Here is a 17,075-nt window from a genome sequence, read left to right as displayed (position 1 = left end):
AAAGTTCCCCCCCTCCCCGCCTCTGCTGCCCTCGGAATAAGCCTCCCTGAAATCACTTGGAGGCGTTTCCGAGCAGAGGTGGACAGATGGGCTTCGCTCCCATTGAAGGGCGACCGAAGCGCGGAGCCTGGGGTGCCCGGGCTTCGCTCTTCGGCAAAGCCTTCCGGCAGCCATTAGTAGTGGGGCATCAGCGGCAGAAGGGTGAAAGGGAGCTGGCTACAACCTTCCCGTCCCCCCCCCCCCCCGCTTTTCCGGAAGAGGGAAAGGGAATGGAGACTTTCTTCAGGGCTTAGTCTGCATTCGATTTAGCTTGCTGGATGAATCCAGCCGGTTTATGGCTAAGCCAGATCGTCCTCAAGAAATCAGAGCTTAGAACGGTGTGAATCCTGCCCTAAAAGCAGAGCCCGTTTCCAGCAATTCCTCTTTTATAACAAGGCAGCCTGGGGCTATTTCCCTCCCTGGCCCCCTCCTATAGCTGCCAAAAGAGCGGGAAGATAACCCAGCGATTCTAAGACGTGTCTGTTTTTGGAGTGAGTTTTCTCGCTGCAAAGGATTCCTAAACTGACTCACTCAACTCATCATCCCTCATCGGTCATGATTTATCACTTGTTCTTTGCGTGTTCTCGGAGTGCTTATGCACCGGAGACAAATTCCTTGTGCCCAATCACACTTGGCCAATAATTTCTATTCTATTCTATTCTATTCTATTCTATTCTATTCTATTCTATTCTATTCTATTCTATTCTATTCTATTCTATTCTATTCTATTCTTTTTTATTTTAATTCCATTTATATCCCGCCCTTCTCCGAAGACTCAGGGCGGCTTAGAAGCTTAGCAGTAGTAGCCTTCATTCTATGTATATGCCTGCTTATTAGGGCTTTCACACAGACCCCAAGCGGCATTATTACAAAGTCAGCTTATTGCCCCCAACAATCTGGGTCCTCATTTTACCTACCTGGGAAGGATGGAAGGCTGAGTCAACCTTGAGCCTGGTGGGATGCGAACCTGCACTAATTGCAGGCAGCTGGTGTTACTTAAGGAGGCATTAGCCCACTGCTCCACCAAGGCTCTATTCTATTCTATTCTATTCTATTCTATTCTATTCTATTCTATTCTATTCTATTCTATTCTATTCTATTCTATTCTATTCTATTCTATTCTATTCTATTCTATTCTATTCTATTCTATTCCATTCCATTCCATTCCATTCCATTCCATTCCATTCCATTCCATTCCATTCGTCCAAATAGCGGGCACACATTCCCGAAGAGCCCGTTGAGATCGGGAATTGCAAAGGGAATTCCGCTGAATTGCAGGCCCTGCTAACTGAACGGGGCGGGGCAAATGGCTGCTGCTTTTCTACGCCTGCAAGGACGCCCGCTTTGCCCTCGACGGCAGCGGGCAGAACTCGCTGGCGACGCTCTGAAGAACTGAAGCGCTGCGGACCTAGAGTCCTGCTGCGCCTGCGCACCATGGCTCCAAAGTTAGACGCTCGCGGCTCTGGGCTGGAAGAGAAGAGCGAAGTCACTCGACCACTTTGCCCGGAGAGCAGGCGCTGCAAGATCCGCTTAGCAGCCGGGGCTACTCCAGTGATGAAGAACAGATCCCGTCATCTTCACTGGCGGCAGATGGGAGCTGCATCTAATTAATATGTTGGAGGAGCACCTTATTGGAGAAGGTGGGTCTTTAACAGGAATGGCGAAACTGGGCTGACCCCAGACGGTGCTCGTTGGGGCTAACGGGAAATGAGCTTCAGCAACCTGTCTCAATATGTTTCCTGTCAGAGGAGACAAGAGCTGCACTTTTGATCTAGACTAGAGCAATCGTCCCCCAAGGCTTTCTCAAAATAAAATAAAATAAACATTAAAAAAAATGCCAACCTACGTTGACAAATAATACAACATTAAAACCTACCAAACAATTGTAAGACGCTGCAATGGAAGTAAATATGTCATTTTAAAATTTTAATATAAATATTAAAAGCTCTTTTGGAGTTTTCCATATATATATATTTTTTAAAAAAAAACAAAAACTGGTCTGGACAATGGTAGCGTTAGGAGCCTAATATTCTTAAGAGACCTGTCTGACTACGGAAGCAATTCTCATTTCACTCTTACTTTGGTTTCTTTCTATAAATTCCAAATGAACTGGAGCATTAATGAACTGGAGAAAAATTATTTAAGTCAGTTTCTCAGGTAAGAATTGGGGCAAAGGAGGGATGAGCAGTAGAGAATGAAATCATCCTTGGCCCCACACTGAGGAAGTGATGCAACAACACTCAATATTTTATAAATACCTTGATTTTGTAAAACTCAGATATATAGATGGCACTGGATATTTACAACTCCCAATTCTCAACTTTTCATTTTTCTCTGGTTCCCTAAAGATCTTTCTGCTTTATTCAGGCTACTTAACTTCCCTCAGGAAGTGAGTGGAAAACTTCAAATTAGGTTTAGGTTTTATCACTTTTAAAAACATTACTATGTTCTCAAACATTCTGGTTCTAAATGAGATGAACACACACACACACACACACCCTCCAAAGTTTCATGACAGTTAACTAAGCAGCAATGTGACTGGGAGGCAATAGGATGAAGAGAAACACAGTATGACAGGAGAAAAAAATAGGTTCAGAACAATTTTTTAAGTATAACAAATGGCAGAGACTCTTCAGTCAAGTGTGGGTCAGGTCCTACTTTAGAATGCAAGTAAAGATGTCTGCCCATTTTATGAAAAAAAAAATAAGTATAAGGTAACAATTGTGTCATATATTTCTCTTCAAGGATTTGTCTTTTTTAACCTGAGGAAAAGTTAAAAATTATAATCCTACCCGTACATCTGCCATTTAAAGTCTAACTAAGCGCATTGCTATGGACTTAAAAGATCCTGAGTATTTATTAGTACATCACCTCAAAAAAGAATTTGGTAGATCACATTCTGTAAAAGAGTTCAAAGCTGAAGTATACTAATCTACATAGAATTAGAAATAATGATTAGAAGGTCTTTAAATTTCACAGAAGGTAGCAGATTTTGATTCAAATAATCTCAATAAATTCTTCTGGATTTTCACCTCACTCCCCAGGTCATTTTATATACCGGTTCCTTTTCAATTAATTTATTTAAATACTGGTTCCTTTTCAATTAATTTATTACCATTTGGTTTTCATGAAATCAATTTAACTTCCATTTCATTAATCTCATTTATTATAACCCAATCACTTCTGGATTTCAGCAACAGAAATTTATTTTGGTGGGTGGCAGAAAGGTTAGAAAGTTGCATAACTTTTTGGAAAAAGAGGAGGAGGAGGAGGAAATAGCCCTATTTCTTCTCTTTTGTGAATTTATTGGTAAATTACAAGATATAAAACATTATTTTCTAAAAACAGGGAGGAAAAATCCCTGCCTTCCTTGACTTTTGCAGCTTTCCAGATGCTGCTTGTCTGGCCTTGTTTATTTCAAATGCTTATTAAAGATCTGGATTTTCCACCAATGAAGAAAATGTCTCTTTGTGGATCAGTTTCAGATATACCAGGATTCAATGTGTCTTTCCAACCATTATTCCAAATAAAATAACCTCCTACCCATGGCTCAAAGTGTTTAAAAAAGAAGACAAGGCTTTCTTTTATATGTTTTTGCATACAATTTGTAAGTTGGCCCCACAGAAATAGTCTTCAAATGCAAAAAAGGCTCACTATAGCTACATAAAATCATCTGTGCAAATAAGAAAATTTGGAAAGTAAGTTAAAGTGAAGTTTATGGCACTGGAAGAATTAACACAGATGAGAAGAATTACTTTCACAAAAGAGTTTCCTTGCACTTTTAATAGCCTTAAGAAAATAATTGTGGCAGAAACTATTCAACATGAAAAGAAATGAGAAAAGTTGGAGGTTGCACAATTCCATTTTCACACGACTTTGAAAAGTGTGAAGTATAAAGTGTAACTTTATTTGCATAGGAGTTTGAAGGGAGAGGAAGGGAGGAAGAGTACCTACATATGTTGCGTGTGTTAATAAAATGAAAAGGGAAAGGAAAAATTATAGGAAAATATGAATAAGGAGCATACATGGTTGGGGGGGGGAGGGAATGATCAAGAGAAGAGAATTATCAGTGGACATTTTCCCATTGGGAAAAACACAATTGCTCTTCCCAGCTGCTTGGCTCCAAATAACTGACTCAGAAGTTCACTGCTTTTAAAAAGGGAGGTGTTATTATTATTATGGGACAGGAAAATGACAGAAAACAGACAAAGGGAAACTAAGATCCCAGTTCTGCAAGGTATCTGATAAACCCATTATGAGAATGTAAAGGAAAAAAAACATGGGAAATTTTGAAAAGGGGAAAGAAAAGAAAGAAATGACCGGGATATTATGGGGACCAAGAACCTACTCTATTGTTTTCAGCCATCCTAGTGCTGTGCCCACTCCTGCTGCAATAGCAGCTGCTACCTAGTTACAAGAGAAGGACATCCTCAAGGCTCTTGCAGTAGGTCTACAAAGACCACTGAGGTGCTCCTGCCATGATTCCATGGACCAGAATCTGGGCCAAAGAGCAACTGCCCATTGATTGTTCAAGTGCCTAGCAATCAAATGCTAGGAAGAGGCAGGATGAGATTGAAATGCGGTGCATACGACCAAACTGAGGTAAAGGGAGTAGCAGATAACCTTCCCCGGGATATTTGAACAAGTGGAGCAGTTTTATAGTTCCAATGACCGTGGGCTGAATACTACATTGTAATAGTGTTATGTATGTGTACAGTGTTGTGTATGTGTACACTTTGAGAGAAAGCAGCTAAATTTCATTTTTAGTGTGTGCCATTGTGCCCATAGTAAAAAAAATGACAATAAAGATTATCCATCTATCTAAAACACTTTTTCCATTAATTGAAATGGAAAAAGTGCCCAAGTAGATTCTATCTGGGTTACACAAGCCATTTTGTGATAAAAGTCATACTTGCCTTTCTGATTTGCTATACTACTAAGCTAGGATTTAAAAAAAACACTCTGCAATGTATTAAATTAGATTAGAATGAATATGTCAATATTCCTTATCCATTTAGTACAGTAAATATCTCTATAATCAGATAGAGTGAACTTGGGGTTGGAGTACCCAGAGACCTTTGGAAGATTCAGCTTCTACATTTTTTCTTGGAATAACTGAGGTGTATTTTATTTCCTGGCCACAACTTCTAAGTTTCCTCAATGTCACCATGAGAGTAACTTTCACATTTCATGTTAATTTAGGAGATAACTATTTTCACTGAAATTGTGATTTCTATTCCCCCCCACACACACACACACAACTGCCTATCAATAAATATCTCACAGGACAATAATTCCTCCTGTCAGATTCCTAATATTTGAAACAATTGGCAAACTGGGACCAGGGAAAGGAAATAATTTTTAAAGGGACAATGAGTGATATTTACTCAGGACCGTTTAGGTAGGTCAATGAAGTGAAATATCCTGGTGCCTTTAACTCTACAGTTACAAAGTTCCATGGACTTATTTGGAGTATATCCGATTCTTATATACTGCAGCCATCTTCACCCAGCTCCTCAAAATTAAAAAACAACAACAAAAAACTACTTAGGCTGTGAATTTCAACCTTGCCTGATAAGTTTCCTTGCTTGAAATTTTACAGTACAAACGACCCGGTGTTGCAGCTTTATTTTAGAGTAAGCAATATTAAATTAAGCCAGATATGTTTCTAAATCAAAATGCATGGCATTGAGCTATACATTTTGCTAACTACATCAACTTTCCTTGCTGCTCATTGTGCACAGAATGGCAACTTTAAAGTACCCCAACTTTTACAGGACCTTAAGCTAAAAGCTTCAAGCAGAATCTATCCCACTCTTGCTGACTCCACAATTTATTTTAGGGGGGCAAGAGAAGCACTGAACTTTTATTTTCTATCTGCTTTGAAACATTCAGACTGTGAAATGCGTATTTAGAAGATATGCCTTTAAAATGTTGGGGTGACATACATATATTATATTATATTAATTTTATTTGTATACCACCCTTCTCCCGAAGGACTCAGGGTGGTGAACAGGGCAATATATGTTAAAAAGACAGAATACAAAAATTAAAAAAGATTAAACAAGTGCCCAGAGCTCCAGACATATATATTCAAACATATTATTGGATGCACCGCAAACTCTGATATGTTAATAGAAATTTGGTGCTCGCCTAAGTATACATCATTTTGAAAAATCAAGAGGACAAGGCTCCCCAGGTGACAGGAATTTCCACTATAATATTATTATATAATAATGCCCAAACCATGGGGAAACTGAGGGCAGGGAGGGATGACAAGAGGTTGTGCTATAAACAATACCTGGTTTCCAGACTTGCAGACATAAGTCCTATTCCTTCTGATGCTTCGTTTGAAAAACCCTGAGCATCCATCGCAGGCATAAACCCCATAGTGCTTGCCAGAACTGCGGTCACCACACACTTTACATGGGATATCTAAAATCCGGCCTGAAAAATGAAAGTGGCAGAGACAGATAGAAAAAAAAGTGAGCAACCTGATCTTTGGGAAGCAATAGGTACCAGAACTGGCGTCATGATAGCCATAACATTTTAGAGTGAAATAGGTTGTTTTGTTAATTGAACAAATCCATGGCTCGTAGAAATATAAATTGCTTTAGAGCAGGTTTAAGTCTGCTGTAGGACCTGAACAGGAAATGGCCCCACTTAATGCAAAGAACATACCTAGTGGAATAGGTTTAAAGCAGGTTTCTTTAATCCTCCACCTCTTGTTAGGCTACCTACCTGCCATTCTTATGCAAGGAGTAGATGATTATTAGTGTCAACAGGCTGGGAGAGCATCAGATTGGGAAGCTGGTTACGCTGATAATATAAAGACTCTTTCAAGGTGAGTTTGACTGGAGGTGTCTTCATGTTTCTTATATCATTAAGGCATCATTCTTGGTCCCAATATAGAAGTACTTTGTCACTGATTCCTTTTGGGGATTCCTCCCCCCTCCCTTTTCCCAATCTTAACTACTAAACCTGAGATTCCCCGTTAGTCTTCCATCCAAATACTAACCAAGCTCAATCCTCCTTCACTTTCACAGCTAAACAAAGTCAACCAGGTGCCAATAAGATATGCTGAGACTCCATAGCTACTCCACCTTGAGTTAATTTCCAGTCAGTTAAAGAGGTGTGCATATTTCCTCCTTTTCATCATTAACCCCTAAACATCCGGAGCTAGGCTAGGGACATAAGGATAATGATTTGTTCAAGATCACCAGAAAACGTTTTGGTGAGTAGTGATTTAAAGATGCATTTCTCCAAAGCTATTTCCACACCCCAACAACTGCATAAAAATTTGTCTGTGCAGCCCAATTTAACTCTCAATTACTACTGATTTCAGAGTGATTTATTTTGAAGTAGACTTCCTTAGGAACATGGCCATCTGTAAATGGAAAAGTTTAGTACTAACCTAAAAAGATGTATTTCTCACGAAAATAAAAATAATATCTAATACAATCCCTTGTACAGTATTTCTAAACACACGTGTTTGGTTAAACATTATGCTTTATTTGTTAGGAAAAGCTGCAATTTCTGTGTTTTATTTCTCAGCAAACATGAACCATCCTTTTAGCAGTATCACGAGTCTACACATCATCTAATCTGATCTTTTTGACTGTAGAAGTAACTGTTGCATGTGAGGCAGATAGCAGTTGGATTCTGCTTAAATACTTCTAGCAGAGCAGCAATGACTTCCTCCAACAAGGCTGGTCCTACCCTTAGATAAAATGAGATAGATGCTTTAAAGCCTTAGCAGACGTTCTTCTCCTGAAAAAGCCACAGTTATTCATTATATTTGCACCTTGCTTGCCAGAGAAGACGAGCTGCTAAGGTGTGAGATTTCCTACCTCAGGTGCCACCCTAGTTTCCCATGAACACATCTTCTTTTGGTTCATGCAGTGTATAGTTTGTTGGCACAACTTGCTTACCCATAGTGAACTTTGAACAAAGTGCTTGGAATGGCTTTTCCCCACACATGTTAGAAAGTGTTTGGCCAGGTTGTTCGATCAAGGCAGCACCATTTTGTCTTCTGCTAGGCTGCACACGCTGACCCTTCCAATGTCGGGCAGCATTTATCGAAATTGTGCCTTCATACCCTTACCAGACTGCACTCCTGGGAGTCATCTTTTGTTCTCATACCACATTGCCACCAAAATTTGGAGTTCTGGCATACCCCTTTTCTTAGTGAGGACACCCTGCCAGAAAGTTTCATGAAGTACAAATGGCCTTTATGGCTTAGTCACTAATTCAAAACAAACATGTGGAAACAGAGGACCCCTCCTACAGGAAACAGCTTTCAGCCTGCCTTCTTCAGGTCAGATTTGTTGGTATTTATTCTGGCACACTAAAAAGCAGAGACATCACCCTGTCAACAAAAGTGCATATAGTCAAGGTTATGGTCTTCCCAGTTGCAATGTATGGCAGTGAAAGTTGGATCATAAGAAAGGCTGAGCGCCAAAGAATTGAGGCCTTTGAACTATGGTGCTGGAGAAGACTCCTGCGAGTCCCTTGGACTGCAAGGCGATCAAACCGGTCAGTCCTAGAGGAGATCAACCCTGACTGCTCTTTAGAAGGCCAAATCCTGAAGCTAAAACTCAAATACTTTGGCCACCTAATGAGAAGGAAGGACTCACTGGAGAAGAGCCTAATGCTGGGAAAGGTTGAGGGTAAGAGAAGAAGGGGATGACAGAGAATGAGGTGGCTGGATGGAGACACTGAAGCAGTAGGCGTGAGCTTAAATGGACTCCAGAAGATGGTAGAGGACAGGAAGGCCTGGAGGAACATTGTCCATGGGGTTGCAATGGGTCAGACACGACTTTGCAGCTAACAACAACAATTCTGGTTATAGAATCAGCCTGCAATTGCCATCAAGATACTTCAGAAAGTTTACATGGGGAAAAGCATGTGGAATTTGATGGATTCAGCTGCCTAACATTTCTCACTTATTCTATTTGATGCCAAGATTAATCAGCTGAAAACCAAATGGCTGGGATCCAACAACTAGTTGTTTCCTCAAGAGTAACTGCTTCAAATTCCTTCCTCCTTTCCTCCCCGGACTTTTCCCCAGCCTTCGTCCTAAACCTGACAATCATTCTTCTGTTGTCTCTTACCTCCCAAGCTAATTTTGATGCTCACCAACCCTCTATAGAGCCTGCTTTTCCCAACGGAAGGCCCTCAATTCTCTGAAGGCTACAATTCTCATCCACCAAGGACCATGATATTTGGAGGCAAAGGGATGGGAACTCCATCGATGGCCATTGGGGTTTCAGAAGCTGCTCAAGGATGGGTTAATCTTGCTTTTCTGCCCTGCTTGTTTTCATCTCCCATGTGGATTCCTGCTAGCTGACAGCAGTTGCCTAAAAACCTTGGTCACTGCAAAGGATTGCCTTAGCCACCCGCCTCTTTAAGTAAGCAGTGTGCAGGCCATCTCCTTTCCCACAGAGTTGAGGGAAGGCCAAGTTCTTGGGGCTTCAACGTGAATTTTGCCCCCAATTCCAGTCTCCTTGTCATCAGTTCTGCTGGAAACTCTTGCAACTTCTCCGAGATGAAATGCAGTAATGAACGCACCTGGCTTACTCTCAACTTGGCCAAAGTGCCTGCAGTGAGGCTGGCAGACAGGTGAGGATCTGGCGGCATACTGTTGAAAGCATTGGCAGCTCCAAGACTGACAGAGCACGCTGCCTGTACTTCAAAGTAAGCCTGCACCAGCCAACCCTGTCCATCATATCCTGCCCAGGAATACCTAGAGCTCCGTCCCATTGCACAAAAAGAAAGTTGACTTGCGTAGAGAATACTGTGGCTGCAGTCAGGTGAAAGCACCCTGGGCGCTGTGTGTTCAGGATAAAGTGCCTCGGAGCAGGTCTGCTAAGCGAACTTGCTTTGTGAAACCAACCCTCTGTGCTTTAGGACTAAGAGGTCAAGAGGCTGACATTAAGTGATTGCCAAAGAAGCCACAAGGGAATGGGCCCAGAGACCGACCGCCCTGAGCTATAAGTCCCAGTTTGTAAACCGCAACTTAAGGTATTCCCACAACACTGGGTACCAAAACCAAACTAACCACATTGTGGCTTAGTGCCAAATGGGAACCCGGGCAGGGAAAGCGCTGAACACCAAGCTCGAAGATGACTTGGGAGGCACCTTCTTCTCACCCTCCTATATATTGACCGGGGTCCTGGGGGAAGGCAGGAAAGAATCCGAACCTCTCCGGAGCCGATTCGGTCACTGACGCTTCTTGAGCCGATGGGGGTCTCTGCGCAAGCCACCCGGAGGGGGGAAGGGGACGGGAAGTGACAAAAGCCCGGCTCTCGGGAGACTCTGAGAAGCCGAACTAGGCTCTGAAACGAGGCCTCCCTAGCAGACAATGGGGACATTAGATAAAGTGTTAAGTTAATGATCCCCCCCACCAATAGAAACTCATCTGACCGCCTCCAATCAACGCAAGCCGCCGACTTCTCCCCCAAATGAAACTCGACAGCTGCTCTTTGCAGCAATCCGGACTGGAGGAATGGGATTGGCGGGGGGGGGGAGGGGGCCGCCGGGGGTGGGGGGAAGACAGTCAGAAAAAGAGGAGGTGGCGATCGGGGTTGGGCCAGCCAAGCGAGGGGAGGGAGTCCTTGGGGAGGGGAATTGGTAGCTCTTCCCCCCCCCCTCCCGCCTAAAGTCGTGTCCTGTGGTAAGAGGGAGGGGTGACTGTGGAAGTAGGCGTTGTCCAGGAAAGTCGGGCCAAGCCAAGCTTGGCTTCTCAAGCGCTCTAATTACACGCCTTCCTTACCACCTGCCTATTGGGTCACCAGTGACCCGTCAAAAAGGGTAGCATGGGAATTCGGATTGCACACAAAGGCTCCGGAGGAGAGCGCTCGACTCGCGCCCCCCCTCTCCCTTCTCGCCCCGCCCCCTCTCCCTCCGCAGACTTTCCACACTCGGCGAAAGGGCGGGGGAGGAGAGAGCAAATCGGACATGCAACGGTGCCAGCCCCTGGTGTTGGGTGTCACCTCCGACAAACCGGGCCATTTCCTTATGCAAATCTCCGGCTCGCATTCTCGACTCGGTCTGCTTCGGATTCTCCCCTCCCGCCAGCCCGCCTCTCCCTTCCGAGGAGGACACGACACAATCCGATTTCAAAGGTTCACCCCACTGTGAACGCTACTTAAATCGAGGTAACTTTGGTCTGAGGTACGGGGGGGGAGGCCGTTTCCCCCTCCCCCGCCGCCAATCTTAACTTCGATTAGTTCTACTCGAAAGAAAGTAATCGCGGGTCGAATGGGACTTTTAGACCCGAATAAAATATCTGTAGCTAACTCCAAGTCTCTCTCTCTCTCTCTCTCTCTCTCTCTCTCTCTCTCTCTCTCTCTCTCTCTCTCTCTCTCTCTCTCTCTCTCTCTCTCTCTCTCTCTCTCTCTCTCTCTCTCTCTCTCTCTCTCTCTCTCCCCCGCCCCCCCCCGTCGATCCAGTTCAAATGCTGGAAGTCTATTTTAACATTGGATCCAAGCAAAGAAATATTTTGACACTTTCTCTGAGCAAAGGTAGAACGGAACTTTAAGTACACATACAGTAGTGGGAAGTACATGAATTGGAGATGAAATCAAAACACAAGCTTATTGCCAAATATTGTGGCGGGGCCTTTTCCCACTTTAAAAAAAAGTAACCTTTTCCGTGGATCCGGCGACCACCCGAACCAATGTACTATTTTATATTTTATTTTAATAGAAACATTCGGTAAGAACGTCACGGGCGACAATTCCGAAAACTCTTTTCTTGTGCCCCCCTCCTGTAACGTTTTATTTTTTTAAAAAAAACTCCCCATTTAGATCTGGATTAATTAAACGCACAGATAACCAAAACAGACGGCGTTGTTTAATTTTGGCTTGCGAACCGCCTTCAGAGGGGACAGGCCCAGTTCCTTGCAAAACCTCACCGGGTCTCCTCTGAAGTAAATCTCAAATTCCTCGTCGGCGGAAGCGCTCACTTCCCGGGGCAATTGGCGGCAGCCTCCCTGGCTCAAAAGATCACCTCGGAAAGAAGTTCTCAACAAGTCCAGGGCGGCCGGGGCTGGCTTCCCCAGCGCCCCCGGCTGAAGGAGACTGAGGAGCGAAGCCCCGGCACCGAGGATACAAGTTCCCGGGATCTTCTTTCTCCGAAGAGCCCAGAGGCTGGAGCTAAGGACAGCAAGCAAGGGCGGAATCACAGAAAACGCCTCTCGGAAAGAGACCTAAAGCCTCCACGTGGACGTCGGTTCCCGACTGACAAATCAGTGGCGGTTTTTACCTTCAATTTCGGGGACCCTCTCGCCTAGCCTACTACCCTGATCTGTTTTAATTAACCGGCATTAACTCTGTTTGTATTAAACAGGCGTCGCGGCCCTGATTGCCTCGACGCCCGCTGGGATTCTTCCAGACTCCTCCGGCGCTGCTTCCCGTCGAGCGCTCCGCGTTAGCTACTCCGACTTAATTGGGTGCTTGCTCTGCCTCACCCCCCCGAAGGTTATCGCCGCAGGCGGCGGCGTTTCAGAGGCCCGCCGTTTCTCTCTTGAATGAGCCTGTTGATTTCAGTGCCCTGCACAGGAGCGCACCACACCCCACCCCCCCACCCACCCGACTTTCGATGTGGGCTTTCCGAAGGCCCTTTTCCGCCGCCTCGCCGAACGTCGCGATGAATGCCAGATCCTTGCTGGGGAGGGAGTGGGGGCGGAGGGGGGAGTGGGAGTGGGAGTGTGTGTGGGGGGGCAATCCAGCCGGCCTTGACACCCTTCCAGACTCCCAGAGGGAGGACAGCACATGGATTTCTGCCTTAAAACCGGGCACCTTCCCCTCCCCTTCTCTAAATCTTAGCCCAATTCCACCACCCCCACTCCCACCCCACCACCCCACCACCCCGCGCGTCTGGTCGCCTGCTTCTCTCAGGAGGCTCTTTCGGGCTTTGGGATGGGAAGACCGGCTCTTGGGTCTCAGCAACGGAGGTTCTAAGGAAATATAAAACGACGGCGGCGGGGGGGGGGGAGGGAGAGTGTGGCAGCGAAGGAAACTCGGTTCCCTTCAAGCAGGGTCAGCCGAGCACCGCCAAACGCCGGGGAAAGGCCTGGCTCGGGGCTTGGAAGAGGCTCAGCGCATTCCTCGACGGGGCGTCCGGGAGGGGGCTTCTTTCTCCCCTCCACCCCCCCCCCCCCACTGGAGCCTGGCGTAAAGCTCCCTGGCATCTTCGATTACTGTAATTACCATCACAGGCTGCTGAAAGAAGTTAGGCGGCTCGAAGGGGACTCCGCGGCGGGGTCCCGTTACCACCCAAGCAGCGAGAGCCTCGCCGATGGCTCTCCAGTCCGGCGGAAGGGAAAGCGCAGCCACCCGCAGGCCCTCCACCCTGGGTTGCCGGGCAGAAGAGGGGGCTTCCTCCTTTGCCGGGGGGGGGGTCTCGCCTCTCCTCTTCGCGGCACGTCGGTCTTTCTGAGACCCAAAGCAGACGGAGAAGTGGCTCGGCCGCTCCGTCTGCCCCAGGAGGGCCACGCAACCAACGGTCTGAGGTCCGAAGCCTGGCCTTTCGCCGGGTCCCTGGAAGGCAGCCGCCTCCGTTTTTAAGGCATTAAGATCGGGCAACATCCAAACAGAGCTCAGCGCTGATTTCAGGGTGAGGCCGAGCGTCGTCGGTAGCCGAGGCTGATGGAGGAGGAAAGTTCGCGCGGGGTCTGGGGGGGGTGGGGGGGAGGTCAGCAAAGCTAGGATGCACCTTCGCGCCCGCCGTGCCATCAACTCCGAAGGGGCACCGAAGGGGCTTTCCACAGTGCCTAGTTCCGAAAAGACGGAATGGAAACCGCCCAGGCCCGCGTCTTTAACGGCGGAGGGAACGTCTCCAACCTACTTCACTGACCTTAAAAGGGGCCTTGGCCTCGAGGCTTACGGCGTTGCACCTCGTGGCACCCAGATCGCTTTCCTAAACCTTTGCAAAAGTTTCTAAGGGCTCGGGGAGGGGACGGGTGTGTGTGTGTGTGTGTGAAAAGGATGTTTACGACAAGTGGAATACGGAATGGCGTTCGTGGCGGGCTTCGAGTTGATGAGCCGGAGCCGGAGCCGTATCGACCCAGCTCAGCCCGTGCTCCGGCTTGCATTCAAGTTTCTCCCACGGATTCGCGCCTACCCAGTGGGGTGGGGGGTGGGTGGACCGCGTTCCCCACTCGCTTGGCTGGGCCTCTGGCGTCCAGCTGGCTGCGATTGCAATTCCCACCCGATCCGAGAGAAAAGAGAGTTCATCAAAAACCAGGCCCTTCTCGCCGGGCTGTCCTGACACCCCATGGCTGTGACCCCACCTGTTCACTTCCCTTCAGAGAAGCCGGAGCGCGTTCCGTGGGTTTAGGAACAGGGATTGCCTCCTTCTTCCGGTTTACTTTCCAGCATGTTTCCAAAACGTTCCCCGCGGCTGCCAGCAGCAGAAGCGGAGTAGGAGCATCCCGGGGCGGCTGGAGGCTTCTCTGCTTTTTCCAGGCCGAGCAGCTCAAGAACGAGTCCCCTTGTAGGCGGTGGAAACGTCCCTACGTTCGGCCCGGCGAAATGCAGACGGACCAGGGCCGAAAAAGGCCTGGGTTTCTCCACTCTTTCCCGAAACGTTTCCCCAGAAAGCGGGCCCTGCGCCCCGCACCCCGTTTTCTCTGTCAATTGTTACAACGTGGCCTCGATCCCTCTCCCCACTTAACAGATGGAACCGCTCTGGCCTTTCTTTGCTCGGAAAAAGGCTTCGCGAACGATCTGTCCCGTTTACCGCTTCCCGTTTTTCGTTTGGCCGGGACAAAATTTTGTTTAAGATACTTTTTTTAGGCGATTTTCAACACCTCGGTCAAAAAGGGCGATTTCAGTTTGTTTGTGACCCGCGACAAAAGTTCTGAATGCCACCTCGTTGCCGCCTAGAGATGCGGAAGAAATTCGAAAGAAAGTTTAAGCTAAACAGTAACTTTTGCAGAGAGACAGGCGTCCTGACAAGAAGGCGCGGGGATCAAGGGAGAAAGAAATCTGGAATTTTTTTAAAGCAGAACTGCACCGACGTGTTTCTGTTTTCCACCCTTTCCTTACTAGTAAAAAAATAAAAATACAATAAAATTATGGCCAGAGGAATTCCTTCTAAACCGGCTTCGCCCATCACCTGTCACAGCCCAAATTGGATTGTGCCTGCTGCTGGCTCCCTCCCGCATCATACTCGACTTCCAAAGTCTCTTCTTGAATTTCCAAAGTCTGAAGCCAACTTCTACCCACAGCAGTCAATCAGACTTAAATATATATATAGGTGTGTGTGGGGGAACCTTCAGTTATGAGTGTACCCGGACTGAGGATTAAGTGAAATGTGACTTTTAAATTGTTTCTGGTTCCCCGGTTTCCTCCCCCCCCCCAGGATTATTCACTAAGGCTGGAAATGGTGTGCAAAGTATTCCCGGTAAATCCTCTTCAGCAAAGCCCACCCCTCCTTGCCACTGTAGCTTTCAGCTACGGGTTGTTTAAACTTCTTATTAGATGTATTAATTGCAGAGAAGGGAAAATTCCTTCTTTCCTTTCCTTTCCTTTCCTCTTTTTTTTCCATTTCAACAACCCGTTCACATTTCAAGGGGGGAAAAGACGATCTAAAAAAAACCCGCCCCGAGATTCTTTTTCACACGGAAGACTTTTTTGACAGAGAGAGAGAGAGAGAGAGAGAGAGAGAGAGAGAGAGAGAGAGAGAGAGAGAGAGAGAGAGAGAGAGAGAGAGAGAGAGAGAGAGAGAGAGAGAGAGAGAGAGAGAGAGAGAGAGAGAGAGAGAGAGAGAGAGAGAGAGAGAGAGAGAGAGAGAGAGAGCACAACTATGTCTCAAGTTCATTTTAGGCCCGGGCGGCGCAGCCACTACAGTAGGTCCTTACAAATCAGCCAGCCCCCAGATCCCTGACCCTCCGCGCGTTTACTTGGGGGAAGGGGCATAGGAGAGCCAACGGATCCCAAGCTCAATGACCGAAACTGTTCAGCAGTGGCCCAACGCTCCCGCTTTCTCTGGAGGGAGACCCCGCCAAGCGTTACTCACTTGTTGATCCCGCCGGCTTGCTCATGCTGGGGTCCTCCGGGACGAGCGCCGCGGCGTCGCTGCCTTAGGGAGGCTCGCTCTGCGGAGGCTGCCTGCACTGGCTTGCGGAGGCTCCGCTCGCTCCCAGCTCTGCTCCGGACGGCGTGACAGGTGCTTTAGAGCCCCTTCCTCCAGGCCGAACCTGGCATCTTTGCTTCTTCCTTCTTCTTCTTCTCCTCCTCCTCCTCCTCGCAATCTTCTGCGAATGGCCGAGAGCGTGGGAGCGGAAACTTGGGCCGGTTTGCTGAAACGACGTTTCTTTTCTTTTTTCCCTGGCGAGGAAAGAGCCGAAGAAGGCGCTTGCACCGTCTTTTCCGAGCGTGAAATGAGGCAGTGGCTTTCCTCCACCCGGCGGGGATCCGATTAAGCTGGTAGCAGGCTGGGTGGCTGAGAGTGGGGGGGGGGGGGAAACGCGACGCCTGCAGAGAAGGCAGGATTTGAGAAGCAGAAACCGAGCTGAGAGCAGCTCACTGAGCCCAAACGCCGATCGGAGGCTGAAAAAAAGTAAGAAAATGCGTGCGGGAGGGGGGGGGGGAGTTCGGAGGAGGAGGAGGAGGAGGCAGGGTCTGGTTCCCAGAAAGTGAATGGCAGCGAAATCAAGAAAGACAGGAAAAGTGAAAGGGCGCCAGAAGTTCCTCGCCCTGGGTTGACTTGGCGCTTTGAGCCTCCAGTCTGAAGCGCCTGTAATATCCCCCCGGGAATTCTGACAAGCAGGCAGCCGGGGGAAAGGGGGGGAAGGGAAGTGAAGGGAGGGGGAGAGGGAGGGAGGGGAGGGGAAGGGAGGGGACGCTCCCCTTGGCTTCTCTTGCCCCCTCTCCGCCCCCGCACTCCAATTCTTGGAGAGGGCCGTGACGTCAGTCGAGGCTCTGCCGGAGCGGAGAGAGCGGAAAAACTCCGCAAATGAATGAACTTACCTGCCGCTTCTGAGCGGCGAGCTTTGGGGGGGGGGAGGGAGCCGATTTCGGAGCCCG

General features: G+C 47.4%; 1 protein-coding gene across 1 annotated transcript in view; it reads right to left on the bottom strand.

Moving 5' to 3' along the window:
- Window positions 1-16,090, bottom strand: part of NR2E1 (nuclear receptor subfamily 2 group E member 1) — a gene marked incomplete at both ends in the record, with an annotated part of 30,149 nt that extends 14,059 nt beyond the window's left edge. The window contains 2 exons of the mRNA XM_083371787.1: window positions 6,341-6,486; window positions 16,066-16,090. Coding sequence (XP_083227913.1) covers window positions 6,341-6,486; window positions 16,066-16,090 — 171 coding nt within the window. The remainder of the gene's footprint in view (window positions 1-6,340; window positions 6,487-16,065) is intronic.
- Window positions 16,091-17,075: the final 985 nt, after the last annotated feature.

This window comes from Vipera ursinii (assembly GCF_947247035.1).
Source record: "Vipera ursinii genome assembly, chromosome: 1".
Taxonomy (NCBI): domain Eukaryota; kingdom Metazoa; phylum Chordata; class Lepidosauria; order Squamata; family Viperidae; genus Vipera; species Vipera ursinii.
This window is presented reverse-complemented; position numbering and strand designations above follow the sequence as displayed.